Here is a 16,425-nt window from a genome sequence, read left to right on the forward strand (position 1 = left end):
TTGGCTGTCATTAAAGTATAACTAAAGAAAAAACTTTTTCTTGAGATTTGGAGCGATGAGAGGTTAGACCACTTGTCAGGTTTTTATTGCTGTCTGTGTCCCCAGTTGTTATGATCACCAATCTCACCAGCAATCAAAGTGAGGATAAATCCAAAATTTTTGGAAAACAGGACCAGAGGGGAAGTCTTCTAATGGGGACACTTGTTCCTACGATAACTGTCTAATGCCTCGTACACACAATCGGACATTCCGACAACAAAATCCATGTTTTTTTCCAACGGATGTTGACTCAAACTTGTCTTGCATACACACGGTCACACAAAGTTGGTCGGAAATTCCGAACGTCAAGAATGCGGTGATGTACGACAACGAGCCGAGAAAAATTAAGTTTAATAGCAAGTGCTGCTCTTCTGCCTGATTCCGAACATGCACAGCACTTTGTGGGTCGGAATTGTGTACACACGATCGGAATTTACGCAATCGGATTTTGTTGTCGGAAAATTTGAGAACCAGATCTCAAATTTTGTGCAATGGAAATTCCGATGGAAACTGTCTGATGGAGCCTACGCACGGTCAGAATTTCCGACAAAAGACTCCCATCGAACATTTTCCGTCGGAAAATCCGACTGTGTGTACGGGGCATAAGAATGCATTTCCCTCACACTTCCTGTTGAGTCTACAGTACAGGAAGTGAAGTGAGATCTCTCTCATGAGACAAAAATGGAGAAAAAACTGACAGCAGTTTCAACCTTTCCCTACTCTTTCAAAACTGAAAAAAAAAATGTTGGCTTCAGATATACTTAAACTTTTAGAATTAAAAATAGTAACTCATAGCAACCGCTCCTTATCTTTCCTAACATTACTCAAAATGTATGAAAATGTATGTGGATAAGGGATGTGTCAGGGAATCAGAGGTAATGTTTTCTGTTAACTAAAAATACTGTGCTGCGCTAAACAAAGTAATTATGGAGCAAAGATTAATGAAATACCAAAGAAGCTAGTTAACATTAAAAAAATAGAAAACATATAAAAGGGAAAAAATGTCCACTTGTAACTCAGTCCATGTGATGATCCCATTCTTCACTGAAAAATCAAGTAAATTAGTGCATCCTCCACCAGTGTAAAAAACTGTCACAAAAATTAATGTATAGAGGCAGAAGAAGCAGATTTCACAATTTTATTAAAAGCTAGAAACTCCAGTTTCACAGAAAATAGGTAGAGCGCTGTATAATCACATCAACACGATCATGATGAGGTCACGTGCGTAGCCCCGCCTTAACTGGAGCTGCCCGCAAAGTAATCGCTTTATGTAGCAAAGTTACCAGCTGTCTCGGATGAAGTGGGCTGGTTCACACTGCAGCGATGCCGTAACCCTGCGAATTCAGTGCGGGTTCCCGCATCACATACAACTCGCAGGTAGCTCACACTGCCATATGTGAACTGCTGGGAATGTCAATAGAAAGCTAATGACACCCCCAAATCAGTACGCATATCGCAGAGCGAACTGCAAATTTGGACAGGTATCCTATCGCATGGGTGTGAACACCCATGCGATCCGATTCTGCTGCGGACCAAAAAAAGGGTCATGTGCAAGTTTGGTCCGAATGCGATGCAAATTCAGCCATACTATCTGTATGGCTGAGTTTGCATCGCACACACATCGCATGCGATTTACACTGAGTTCCAGCAAGATTGCTGCTGTTATTTGTTTTCTTTTATTTGCAGGTGGAATATTGTGCAGAACCCCTATCTGCATCAAAGATGGCCCAATGATTCCTTTCAGTACTCCATCTATACATGCATATACTGTACTTGTCCATTCAGGCATGAGTTTAGGACACACATAGCTAGTACTAAAACTGGCCATACACTAGTAGAATTTATTCAAAATTTGTTATTCTAAGAACATTCGTTTGGTTTTCTAATCATTAGTCAAATCGATGTTCATTTTCTACCACTGAGAATTTTCATGTGAATGTTTGTGTGAAGTTTTGTACCAACGTTCGTTTAAAAATCTACTAGTGTACGTCCGGCATACTGTAAGTATCAAATATCATGAAGCACTACATGTTCAAACATTCTGCATCAGTGGCGCCCCTAGGGTTGGTGTCACCCGATGCAGTAAAACATGGTGTCACCCACCTCCAGTAGCTATAGTCCTCCCCTCAGTACAGACCCCACTCTCCACTAAGTATTGACCCCCCTCTGCCTGCACAGACCCCACCTCCACCAATTATAGTCCTCCCTCAGTACAGACCCCCCCCTCCACCAATTATAGTCCTTCCTCAGTACAGACCCCCCTCCCTCAATACAGACCCCCTCTTTACCAAGTATAGTCCTCCCTAAGTATGGACTCCCCTCCCTCAGTACAGACCCCCCCCCCCTCCTCCACCAAGTATAGTCCTCCCTCAGTACAGACCCCCTCTTTACCAAGTATAGTCCCCCTAAGTATAGACTCCCCTCCCTCAGTACAAACCCTCTACCAATTATAGTCCTCCCTCAGTACAGACCCCCCTCCACTAAGTATAGACCCCCCCTCCACCAAGTATAGTTCCCCTCAGTATAGACCCCCTCCCTTAGTACAGACCCCTCTCCACTAGGTATAGACCCCCCTCCCTCAGTATAGACCCCCTCCATCAGTACAGACCCCCCTCCATCAGTAAAGACCCCCATCCCTCAGTATAGACTCCCCTCCCTCAATACAGACCCCCCCTCCACCAAGTATAGTCCTCCCTCAGTACAGACCTGCCTCCCTCAGTACAGACCCCCTCTTTACCAAGTATAGTCCCCCTAAGTATAGACTCCCCTCCTTCAGTACGAACCCTCCACCAATTATAGTCCTCCCTCAGTACAGACCCCCCCTCCACTAAGTATAGACCTCCCTCCTCTAAGTACAGACCCCCCTCCACCAAGTATAGTTCCCCTCAGTGTAGACCCCATCCTTCAGTAAAGACCCCCCCCTCCACTAGGTACAGACCCCCCTCCCTCAGTATAGACCCCCCTCCCTCAGTATAGACCCCCCTCCCTCAGTATAGACCCCCTCCCTCAGTACAGACCCCCTCTTTACCAAGTATAGTTCCCCTAAGTATAGACTCCCCTCCCTCAGTACAAACCCTCTACCAATTATAGTCCTCCCTCAGTACAGACCCCCCTCCACTAAGTATAGACCCCCCTCCACCAAGTATAGTTCCCCTCAGTATAGACCCCCTCCATTAGTACAGACCCCTCTCCACTAGGTATAGACCCCCATCCCTCAGTATAGACTCCCCTCCCTCAATACAGACCCCCCCTCCACCAAGTATAGTCCTCCCTCAGTACAGACCTGCCTCCCTCAGTACAGACCCCCTCTTTACCAAGTATAGTCCCCCTAAGTATAGACTCCCCTCCTTCAGTACGAACCCTCCACCAATTATAGTCCTCCCTCAGTACAGACCCCCCCTCCACTAAGTATAGACCTCCCTCCTTTAAGTACAGACCCCCCCTCCACCAAGTATAGTTCCCCTCAGTGTAGACCCCATCCTTCAGTAAAGACCCCCCCTCCACTAGGTACAGACCCCCCTCCCTCAGTATAGACCCCCTCCCTCAGTATAGACCCCCTCCCTCAGTACAGACCCCCTCCATCAGTACAGACCCCCATCCTTCAGTAAAGACCCCCCTCCCTCAGTACAGACCTCCCTCCATTAGTAAAGACCCCCCTCCTTCAGTATAGACCCCCCTCAGTATAGACCCTCTCCATCAGTATAGACCCCCTTCCTCAGTACAGACCCCCCCCCCCTCTGTACAGACCCTTTCAGTACAGACTCCCCTCCATCAGTATAGACCCACCCCTCAGTACAGACCCACCTCCATCAGTATAGACCCCCCTCAGTACAGACTCCCCTTCATCAGTATAGACCCCTCCCTCAGTACAGACCCCCCTCCATCAGTATAGACCCCCCTCAGTACAGACCCCCCCTCCATTAGTAAAGACTCCCTCAGTACAGACCCCCCTTAGTATAGACACACCTCTCAGTACAGACCCCCCCATCCATCAGTATAGACCCCCCTCAGTATAGACCCACCCCTCAGTATAGACCCACCTCCATCAGTGTCCAACTGTGTCACCCGGAGAGTCGATTGCTCAGACACTCTCTCCAGGCAGCGGGCTTCTGTATTGGAAGTGACAGAACGCAGCGGCAGTGAGAGTGAGACTGAAAACTCTCACTCAGGGCTAGCGTGGCACCGACATTGTTCCGGCTAAAAAAAGTCCTGCTTCCGGGAACCTTGTCTAGACGCCGCCCTGTGGATGGTGTCGCCCCTCTGCAGATATCACCCGGGCGCAGGCCGCACCCCACACACCCTCATAGCGACGCATTGTTCTGTGTTCTGTGTTCAGTGTTCTGCATTATTTTATTCCTTTTTAAAACGTAAAGGATTGCTAAATTAAAGCTCAATTTTAGGCAGAACTTAAAAGAGAAGTATGGGTTTGGGGTTTTTTTCCCCCATCATACTTACCTAGGTGGATGCGGCATCGGTCCGATGCTGCATCTGTCCCCCCGGGGACTCTACACTGAGAACTGAGAGATTGAACATCGCCGATGGCTCGGTTCTGACAGCACCCCGAGCAGAGAGCTGCTGCCTGTTAATTAGCAGCTCTCCACTCTGCTCCTCCACACTCATTGGAGCGCAGAGCTGTGGAGAGGCGGGGAGCGGCCGTCTCAGGCTCTCAGCGGCTCGCTGAGAGGCTGAGGCGGGTGTCAGTCCAGGCACCTGGCGGATCCTGACTTTATTATCGGGATGACGTGGTGCCTGGACTGATTCCAGTGACATCAGTCGAGAGCGGACTTCAGCCCGCTCTCTGCTGAAAATGGATCACAGGATTGCAAAACGAATTGCACTCCTGTGACCCATTGGAGAAGCCCAGCCAAACTTAGGCTGGACTTCTCCTTTAACCGCCTCACGACACACTGGGGATATCTGAATGATGCCTGTAGCTACAGACATCATTCAGATATTGCCGTTTTGAGCCGGCGATTCCCTACACCATAAGAACGATCATATCGGCTGTTCCGCCGCTTGATCGTTCTTACGGGAGGCGAGAGGGGATGTCCCCCCCTCCCGCCCCCCTCCGGTGCTTCTACCGACTCACCGATACGATTGGTGAGTCGGACACAGGATCCGCCAGCCTCAGATGTAGATCATAGAGATTTCCGGCGGACCAGATGGTCGCCGGAGTCTCTATGATCGTCGGAGGCTGGGCGCAATGTTATGACGTCACACCCGGCCTCTGCATTAAAAAAAAACAGCGCCGCCTCGGCTGGCAAGCTGTGATCGTTTTTTTTTTATTTTTTTATTTCAGGCTTCCCAGCCTAGTGGTGAGATGTGGGGTCTTACTGACCCCATATCTCACTATAAAGAGGACCTGCACTCCTGTGACCCATAGGAGAAGCCCAGCCAAACTCATTATCTCATTATAAAGAGAACCTGTCATGTCATATTCCTATTGCAAAGGATGTTTACATTCCTTGTAATAGGAATAAAAGTGATCAAAAATTTTTTTTTTCAAAAAAGTGTCAAAATAAAAAAAGAAAGTATAATTAACAATTTAAAAAAAATAATTTAAAGCTCCCCTGTCCCCGTGTGCTCGCACGCAGAAGCAAACGCATACAAAAGTCCCGCCCACATATGAAAACATATGAAAACGGTGTTCAAACCATACATGTGAGGTATCCACGCGAATGTTGGAGCGAGAGCAATCATTTTGTCCCTAAACCTCCTCTGTAACTCAAAACATGTAACTAGTAAAAAAATTTCAAGCGTCGTCTATGGGGATTTTTAAGTACCGAACTTTGGCGCCATTCCACGAGCGTGTGCAATTAATTTTGAAGGGTGACATGTTAGATATCTATTTGCTCGGCGTAACTTCATCTTTCACAATATGCAAAAACATTGGGCTAACTTTACTGTTTTGTTTTTTTTTAAAGCACCAAACTGTTTCTTTCCCAAAAAAAAGTGTTCTCAAAATTGCTGCGCAAATACCGTGCGAGATAAAAAGTTGCAACAACCGCCATTGTATTTTCTAGGGTCTTTGCTAAAAAAACATATATAATGTTTGGGGGTTCTATGTAATTTTCTAGCAAAAAAATTATGATTTTTACACGTAGGAGAGAAATGTCAGAATTTGCCTGGGTGGCAAGTGGTTAAAAAAACCCAATGAATGCAATTAGAAGATTTGAACTAAAAAAATTTGAAACCACTGACATACAGAGTTTTTATGACAAAAGAGACCCTATTAGTCTCTTCTGTCATAGATGCCTCTCTCTGCTTGTTAGCGGTAATGTACACTGAGCTGTACGCCATTCCCACATGCATGGGAGTGATGTCATCGTGTCCAGGCCATTCAAGTGGTTCAACAGAGCAAACCCAGAAGGAATACCAGGAGAAGATGGAGGCACCTGTGACCAGTGGGAATGCTGACAGCACATCACTGGAGGTCATTGCTTGACCGGTAAGTCTGCCATAATGTGCTAATATGCCGTGCATACTAGCACATTATGGCATAAAGCTCCAGTGGGTCTATTTATTAAACAAAAAACAAACAAAAAAAGCGGAGTTTAATTCTGCTTTTAATGCAGCTTTTTGTATGTAGCAGATCTCAGACTGTGAGAGGGAGAAGTTACTCTAGGACACAATCATGGCTTAAAGGGAGAAATTCCTCTTAAAGGATATTACATCTAATGGTTGGAGTCTGTGTGAGGGCATCACATCTTGGTTTTCATGTTTTTGCTGTGTCTTTTTTATAGTTACAATGTAATTGCAATCCAGCTTGAAGACTTTTATCAAACAATGCAAAAAAAACAGTGGTGGGGAGCAGTCAATGGAATAATAAGCACACTAAGGCCCAAAAGGCTTCCACTAACAGACATTCATCTCCATGAGCAACTGAAGAAAAGGTTTGGCTATAAAAAGGCACTAAAGTGCAAGGTATGTTACAAGGAGTTTTTGTATATGCGTGATTTTCAAAAAAACCTATTTGACTTTCCACTTATCTTTCTGTATTGGTGACAGTAGTCAGAAGGACAGGGATAAATGTCCCCACCAGGGACAGCTATAAAAGGTTGGCATACTGTAGGCTCTCCCCTTCCTCTCTCTATCCTAAGTTAAAAAAAATGCCTTTAGATGCACTTTAAAGAAGAACTCTGCTCAAAACTTCATCTAAATTATTGCTACTGTTATCTGCCTAATTTTCATTCATATCACATTCACTTTAAGTCTAAAAATCGTTTTTATTTCAATACTGGCACAAACAAATGAACCGTGAAGCACTTAAAAATTAAAATCCTTTATTTTTTTAAGACTGTTTTATGGTAACTATTCTGTTGTCAGCTATCTATGATTTGTAAATAGAAGTGTACTAGTAATTGAAGCATAACCAGAAGAATAGTCCTGTGTTTGCTCATTACAAGCTAAGAAATGGGATTATTATTCTGCTTTGTTTCTGTATGCGGCCCCCTGGTGCTTTTTGTGCACCTCTTAGGACCGCTACAGATAGTTGTCTGTGTTTTTCTATTGCCCTGTAATTGCTGTGATCTTGAGTAGTCTGATGTAATTTGTTTCTAGTCTATGACTGTCTTCTGAGGCATAAAACCAACAGCTCTGCAGGATGCCTACATTCTCTGAATTATTTTAGTAGCATGCCTGTGGTCTTTGACCATCTCCTGTTGTGTGGGTCAGCAGTTTCTAAAAGGTTTATGTAACATTATATATGCTGAATATTATGTGTGGCCCTTAAGGCCTCATGCACATACAACTTCAAAACGCCGCTCCATATTTATTTATTTATTTATTTTTCAACATGGGGACAAGAGCCACCCCGCCCCAAAGAACCCCCACGTGTTGAGGGGATGTGGCCTGCTATAATTTAGCCCCCCCCCCTTTCCTGGCCTCCCCGCTGCATCCTGGGATAAGGGTCTGGTATGAATTTTTTTTATTTTGGTGTGGGGTTCCACTTAAAGTCCATACCAGACCCAAAGGGCCTAGTATGGTTTGGGGGGGACCCCCACGCCTTTTTTCACATTTTTGTATTGCTGACAGCTGATGACTCATCTGTTGTTAAGGACGCGGTGGCCAGCTATTCACTGGTGGTTAAGGACGCCGGCAGCCCTGCTCCTTAACAATGCAGCTACTAAATGTAGCTTACACACTAGGCTAAACACTGCTAAATGCTGGGGCAAAAAACACTAAAGCATTAGCATTTTTTCAGCCGGCGTTTTTACAGCAGATTTTGGCTTTCTAGCGTGCATGAGGGCTTAATGTCAGGCCACACTTGAGGCCCACTATAACAGGAGAGTCGACCACCACTGCTGTACATAGTGATACATTTTTTATACGTTAACAGAGGACATAAGCAAGAGAATAATTTCAGCTATTAAGTCATGCTGTGATACATCTGATTTGGTATTTCCCTCTTTTAGAACATATCATTTGGATTAAAAGCTGCTGCAGAGAGAGGACTAACTGCCATCTTTTACACTTTTTGCCGTAAAACTCCTATTTCTGGGCTGAATATTCTTGATGAGGCCGGCTATTCTATTTTACACCACGCTGCTTTACATAATAGAGTTGCAGTTGTTTCTCAGTTAGCAAAAGCTGGTGTGGATTTAAACCAACAACGAAGTAGTCATTTTGGTACACAAGGTGAATTTTCCACTGTTGAAGATTGCTTCATTTCACAACGTAACATGTAATCACTTGTTGATCCTAAACAGATTCATTGCTAATGTATGCAAACATATATGTGTAGAGATATCCTTGGCTGCATTATTTAACAATATAAAGCTGGACTTCAGACATATATAAAAAGAGCATGTAATGCAGTTGTGTATTCCTTTGGAAAATATTAAATGTATTTCTTTCTCAGTTGTTAAGGGACACAGGATTCACTATTCTGAGTCAAACATGTTACACTGCCACCTTCAGGAGGAATTGGACACTGGTAAACAAAAAAGCCATTGGTCAGCCAGGTATAGCTCCTCCCATTACCATCATGCTTCAATTTTTGATAGTGTGCTAAGGGGATGGGCATCTCATCATGTTATATGGAGAAAAGTTTCCCTATTTTTAGTAGTAATTTTCTATTTTTGTTACTGTTGCCCACGCCTCAGTTGGTCTACTTTTGGACACCCCACTTGTCTTAACCGAATCCTGTGTCATTTAATGAATGAGAAAAAAAACACGATTTTTGTATTTACCATAAAATCATTTTCTTGGAGTTCAAGTAGAAACATTGATCCCACCCCTTTGTATTTGTGATCTACTTCTAGTTTTGCTTTTCCACTTAAATGAAGCATGATGGAAATAGGAGGGGTTATATCTGGGTGGCTAACTGCTTTTTTGTTAGCTAATGTCCGATTCCTCTTGAGGATGGTAGTATAACTCAATTGTTGTCTTGGAATAACTGAATGCTGTGTCCCATAATAAATGAGAAAGAAAACAATTTTGTACTTGGGCTTCTTTTACACTGAAGCAGTTTTCTGGCGTTTTAGCGCTAAAAAATAGCTCCTGTAAAGCGCCTGCAAACTGCCACCCATGCCACCAGAAAGTAAAGCCCGAGTGCTTTCACACTGGTGCGGTGCACTTGCAGGATGTTATAAAAAGTCCTGCAAGTTGCATCTTTGGGGCGGTTTGAAATGAATGGGCAGCGCTTCAGTAGCACCTGAAAAGTGCTTCGGAAGCGCCACAACACGGGCGGTTTTAACCCCTTCTTAAAAACGCCCCGCTAGCGGCCAAAAAAGCGCAGCTTAAACAGCACTAAAGCGCCACTAAAACGAGCAGCGCTTTATCGCTACAGCGGTCCCATTGTGAAAGTAGACTTACTGTAAAATCTGTATCCTGGAGTTCAATTATTTATTATTTATTTCAGGTACTATATACTATATAGCGCCGTCAATTTACGCAGCGCTTTACATATACATTGTACATTCACATCAGTCCCTACCCTCCAAGGAGCTTACACTCTAAGGTCCCTAACTCACATTCATACATACTAGGGACAATTTAGATAGGATCCAATTAACCTACCAGCATGTCTTTAGAGTGTGGGAGGAAACCGGAGTACCCGGAGGAAACCCCCGCAGGCACAGGGAGAACATGCAAACTCCAGGCAGGTAGTGTTGTGTTTGGGATTCGAACCAGCAACCCTTTTTACTGCTAGGTTAAAGTGCTATCCAGTACACCACTGCGCCGCCCCAATTAGAGACATATATTGGATTCCTGTGTCCCTTTATCAACTTGAAGAAACTGATTTTACTCTAAGACCCCTTTCACACTGAGGCGCTTCTAAACTGCCAGTAAAACACTGAGCGCATTTGAGGGGCATTTCGCGGCTTTTCAGGCACTTTTGAAGAGCTTTTCAGGTGTCAGGCGCTTTCCATTCATTTCAATGGAGGGGGAGCTTTTCAGGCGCTTTTTTTTTTTTTTTTTCAAATCTTTTATTTAGTCAAAGGGCATGGTTCAAGGACATGTAACACAATAACAGTTTGGGTATATTATACAGCATAACAGATATTCATTACAAAAGGTGAAGCCATGGAACCAGCCCAGATAATTTTTTCGATTTTGTATAGAAAAAAGGTAACATGGAGCCATAAAGATACAGATCCATGAAGAAGAAATAATGTAATATAGGAAGAGGAAAAGACAAGAGCGTAAGAGAAAGAAGAGGTGTAGGAGGTGGGGGAAGGAGAGGAACGGGGTAGGGGAAGATGGAGGGGGGAGAGGGGTTGGAGAAGGGATGGAGAGATACGAAATGTGAGGTCGTGAGCCGGCAGACAGGATTCAGGTTTGGTATTTCTAAAATACCAAGTGGAGTCAGGGTCCTAGTAAAGTAGGTTTAGTCGGCACAGTCTAGGAGGGTTCTACCTTCATCAGAGAAGACAAACATGTTCCAGAGCGACCAAGTCTTGGAGTAGCGTTCTTGTTGGTGGTGTGCAGAGAGAATGAGGTCTTCTAGCTTATTTATTTCCTTCACCTTTTAAAGCCACATCCCGATGGTCGGAGGCTGTGGGGATTTCCATTTAAGAGGAATGCATGCCTTGGCGGCCTCAAGGAGATGGCGAATGATTGATTTTTTGTAGATTCTCCCAGGGGTACTAGAAGCATGGAGGAGGAAAAAGGCTGGGTCATCCATCGGCCGCTCCGTGAATTTTTGGGCAATGCGTTTGACCTCCGTCCAATAGTGTTTGAGACAAGTCCAAAAAATATGGAGAATGGTGCCCCGGTCTTCCTGGAATCTCCAGCAATAATCAGAAGTTACAGGCAAATTTTTTTGTAACCTCACCGGCATGCTATACCACCTGGTTACAATTTTAAATTTAGTTTCTTGCACCTTCGTGCAGATAGAGGATTTGTACATAAATCAGAGGATATGTTGTCTTTGTTGTGGGCTGAACGAGTTACCAAGATCCCGCTCCCACTCGTGGATGCAACCTAGGGAGTGGGGTAACGAAGGTGTGATCAGTAGGTTGTAGTTGGCTGAGAGTGTGTGAGACATCACTCCCGTATCCAAGCAGTATTCCTCAAAAGTTGTGAGGGGTCTACTGAAGTTGTTTGGGGACGGGAGGGATCTTAGAAAATGAGTGAGTTGAAGAGCCCTCCAAAATCCCAAACAGAAGCTACCAGCCGGATTGGCGAGAGCTGAGATCGACGGCCAGCGCCCCTCACTCAAGAAGTGAGAGGCCTGCGAACGTCATGACCTAGTCAAGTTCTGAAAGGTTGGATCCTGGTATCCCAGGGTAAAAAGGGGATTTCCCAATATTGGTAATAATGGCGAGGTCAGGGAGGAGAGAGGAGTGTGCTTAAGCAAAGACAAACAGAGTTTTGTGGTTTGGCCAATCAGAGGATGCCTTTTCACTTCCCTCGGCAGAGAGACATAGCACCAAGGTGCTTTACAGAGGGGTATGGCACTTTGAGCTTGTTACCCACACCCGAACCCATAATTTGAAGTCGCCATGCCTATTCCAATCAAGGAGTCTACTTAGGTGCTCAGCTTGGTAGTATTTGCGTATGTCTGGCACTGCCAGTCCCCCATATTGTTTAGGTAGTGTGAGCTGGCTGCGTTTCTTTCGTGGGCGTTTATGGGCCCATATGAATGCAAAAAACATCCCTTGGATCTGTTTGAAGTAGTTAGATGGGAGCTTGTAGGAGATATAGGAACTTAGGAAGGATACTCATTTTGAGAATGTTGCAGTGGCCAAACCACGAGTGGAGTCCGGTGTTCCATTTGTCCAGAAGAGCTCTGACTTTTTTCAGTAGTGGGGGAAAGTTTAATTCGAATATCTTGGAAATGTTGGAAGCAATAAGCGTGCCTAAGTACATCAGCGCTGTGCTATTCCATTTGAATTTAAAGTTGCTCGGGGGCAGGAGGCGGAGCCTAGCAGAGCAGACATGCATTGTTAGAGCTCCACACCGCTGAGGAGAGAAGAGAAGGACAAAGCGGAGCCTGCAGGCTCAAAAGGTATCCATTTGAACCTTTTTGCTCCAGGGAACAAACTGTGAAAGTTTGGGCAGGAAATATGGTACTGGGAGGAAACCGTGGCAGAAATAAAAATCACCTCACAAAGAGCTCACAGGCACTCACTGCAGCTGAAGCAGCTCCAGTCACCTCACAAGATACAGCATCAGGGCGCTCTCACAGACAGAAAATGTCACAGCAAGACTCTCCATTTGAGTCAGATACAGAACAAATCCTCTCACAAACTTCTCCACAAGCCTCCTCAGTATCCCCAGAAATATTATTACAATTTGAAAAGATGCTTCATAAGGCTTTAAAACAAACCTCAGACCAAATAACAAAAAGCCTAACCAAAGAAATAAGAGAGCTGGGAAACCGCACCGCAGCCTTAGAAATAAAAATGGATGAAATTGAAATTACAACCCAAGAAAATATAACAGAATTGGAACAATTAAAAAAAGAGAATTTAATACTTCAAACTAAGCTCGAAGATTACGAAAATAGAGCCAGACGTTCAAACTTGCGCATAAGGGGAATACCTGAAACTGTGACAGACCTGCAATCTACTATTACTGCTCTATTACAAGAACTAAAGCCAGATATCCCTATTGAACGTTTAGAACTGGACAGAGTACACAGAGCCCTCACAGCCAAAAAGAAAGATGGACCCCCACGTGATATAATCACAAAATTTCATTATTACAGAACGAAAGAACAAATACTAATTGCTGCAAGAGAAAAAAAGGAACTTAATTTTCAAGGACACAATTATCAAATTTTTGCTGACCTATCCCAACTTACTATTACTAAAAGACGATCCATGAAACCCCAACTAATGGAACTGCAACGCCACAACATTATGTATCAATGGGGCTTCCCCTTTTCAGTCAGATTTAACTACCAAGGTACAATTTACAGAAGCAGATCAGCAGATGAACTACAACAAACCCTTTTAAAATTAAATCTGACAGAACCCACAAGCAGCAACTCTCCCACACGCAGAAGAATGGCGTCATCTTCACCTTCAGGCAGCACCCAGAAAATTTCAGAACAAAATGGGAATCATCATTCTCACAAAAGAGGCCGTTATGCCACATCATCCATGGACCAAGAAGATTCAATGGACTGACATCCTAATTCCTGATATCTCTTCATTTATTATACTAAGAGATGGTTCTCTATAAAAAACCTATATTTATAGCTGAATGTAACTGCATTCTGATAGTCACACACCGTGTGGGATCATGTTACATTCCAGTTATATTTCTTATTACTTCTGATTCATATAGCCTTAGAATATATAAGTGAAATAAGGAAATTCTTGTTCAGTTATATATTATCAGGTAATAATAGATGTATTACTTTTTAGGACAAATATGTTCAATAATCCAGAAGTAATGGAAGCTTTTTCTTTCTTTTCTTAAAACAAATATATTATTATCTAACTAGTTCCTAGAATTATGTTTTTGTTTATTCTAATCTGAAGCAATACAACCTCAATTTTATGAGTTAACATATCTAAACAGTTGCATATGAATAAAATATGTAATTGTTTACTCTAAAATGGTTAAAATCCCAAAATAATTCAAACTATCTTCATCAATACCAAAGTTATTAACAGTACCTTTCTAACTGAATTATTTAGCCTAGGGCAAGACTAACCATATACAACCACCCTGGAATAAATAATTTCAACAAAAACTATATTCTGCACTCCAATTAATGAAACATCATTTTGATGTCTTTTGACATAGCACTTCTCTCCTGTAAGCGGAAGATCCGTGTACCCCCATTAGCCCTCCTCATTCTCCCAATCATATTATGTGGGAGTGTGACGAAGGCACTTATTCCCCTGAGAGAGATATTTACTCTCTTTCACGGGTAAATTGTGATTACTTGCAAAAAATAATTTATACAATGTATCATTTAATCTCATATGTTTTTTGTTTACTCTTTACTCCAGAATTCACTGGTTTCTTTTCTATCTATTCATCTCTTCAGTCCACACAGGTTGATCTGCGCAGTCAGCTCTGCATAACAAAAAGTAAGTCAAAACTATTTGATCTATTGCCATGGCACCACTGAATATACTTTCCCTGAATGTTCAGGGAATAAATGTCCCTCAAAAAAGGACCAAAGCCTTCCGTACTTTCCATAACAAGAAGGCTCACATAGTATGCCTCCAAGAAACACACTTCACCAAAGATTCTACTCCAAAATATATTTCTCCTTTTTATCAACAAATTTACACGGCTTCTGCCTGTACCAAGCAAAGGGGAACTCTAATTGCATTTCACCGATCCACACCATTCACCTTATCATCAGAAATTAAAGACCCAGAAGGTAGATACCTGATACTCATGGGTTATATAATGGATACAGCAATCACGGTGATTTCCTACTACGCTCCTAACAAACAACCTACACCATTCCTCTCACATATATTACAAGTGATTAATACACACAAAATAGGAACAGTGATAATGTGTGGGGATTCGAACCAGGTCCTCCTCCCATTTCTAGATAAATCACCTTTTACACCATCCAAAATAACCTCTAGATTACCTTTTTCTCAACTTCTTTCCAAATACAATCTGGTAGATTCATGGAGAGAAAGTAACCCAATGAAAAAGAAATTCACTTATTTCTCGCACCCTCATCAAACCTTCACCAGAATAGATCATATTTTTCTAACAATAGGAATGATACCAGAAATTATTGCATCAGATATAATTCCGATTCCGTGGTCTGACCATAATGCAGTATACACTACTATAGCCTCAGCCATACCAAAAGCGCATGACCCAACGTGGTACTTACCGGACATAATGCTCAAACACCCACTACATCAGATGGCCATTGAACAAGCTTTAAAGGAATACATTTCAATTAATAATACAACAGACATCTCCCCAATAACACTGTGGGAAGCTCATAAGCCTGTCTTGCGTGGTACAATACAAAGACAAATGGCACTATTTAAACGGGAACGCAAAAATCTAGCAAAAAAACTAGAACTCAATTTTAATGCAGCCTACATATCATTTCAAGATAATCCATCTCAGAGTACAAAATCTCATCTGGAAAAATCTAGATTGGAATACGATCTATTTCTCACTGAGTCAGTTGATAAATCCCTCAAACGCTCCAAACACAATTTCTACATGAATACAAACAAACCTGGTACATATTTGGCTCGGGCATTAAATTCAACTAACAAATCTTTCAAACCAATACGTTTGAAATTATCAAAAAATGTTTACACTTGTAATCCAGTTAAAATAGTCCATAAATTTCACTCACATCTCGCAACTTTATACAAGACAAACAATGAATTTAATCCTACAGAAGCTGAATCCTTCTTCTCAAAAATAACCTTACCTGAGTTATCTCAGAATCAAAAAAGCAGTTTGGATGAGCCTATAACTATAGATGAAGTTGCTAACGCCATAAAAGACCTAAAACTTAACAAAAGACCAGGCCCAGACGGCTACTCGGCTTTATACTATAAAACATTCTCAGAAATACTCTCTCCCATTCTCACTGAAACTTTTAACAAACTTCTAGATGGACATTCTTTTCGGCAAGAAACACTAATGGCAATTGTTTGTATGATCCCAAAACCCCTTTCTGATGATACTTCCTGTGTGAATTATCGGCCTATCTCTCTGTTAAACCTCGATATTAAATTATTAGCAAAAATAATAGCAAAACGCCTCAATAGCATTATAGGAAAATTAATACATAGAGATCAAGTAGGCTTCATGCCAAATAGACAGGCAGGCGATAATATACGCAGGGCAGTGTTATTGGCACATATTGCTAAAAAACGGAAAATCCCTTTATGTTTTCTATCTCTCGATATTAAGAGGGCATTTGACACAGTATCCTGGCAATATATGCAATATTCATTACAAAAATGGGGTTTTGGACCC

General features: G+C 42.8%; 1 protein-coding gene across 1 annotated transcript in view; it reads left to right on the plus strand.

The window, feature by feature from the left end:
- The window catches only part of ANKAR (ankyrin and armadillo repeat containing), a 122,863-nt gene that overhangs the window by 28,477 nt on the left and 77,961 nt on the right, over positions 1 to 16,425 (plus strand). The window contains exons 6-7 of the mRNA XM_073633179.1: positions 6,783 to 6,963; positions 8,454 to 8,676. Of these exons, the coding sequence (XP_073489280.1) occupies positions 6,783 to 6,963; positions 8,454 to 8,676 (404 nt within the window). The remainder of the gene's footprint in view (positions 1 to 6,782; positions 6,964 to 8,453; positions 8,677 to 16,425) is intronic.

Source organism: Aquarana catesbeiana, linkage group LG06 (assembly GCF_042186555.1).
Source record: "Aquarana catesbeiana isolate 2022-GZ linkage group LG06, ASM4218655v1, whole genome shotgun sequence".
Taxonomy (NCBI): Eukaryota; Metazoa; Chordata; class Amphibia; order Anura; family Ranidae; genus Aquarana; species Aquarana catesbeiana.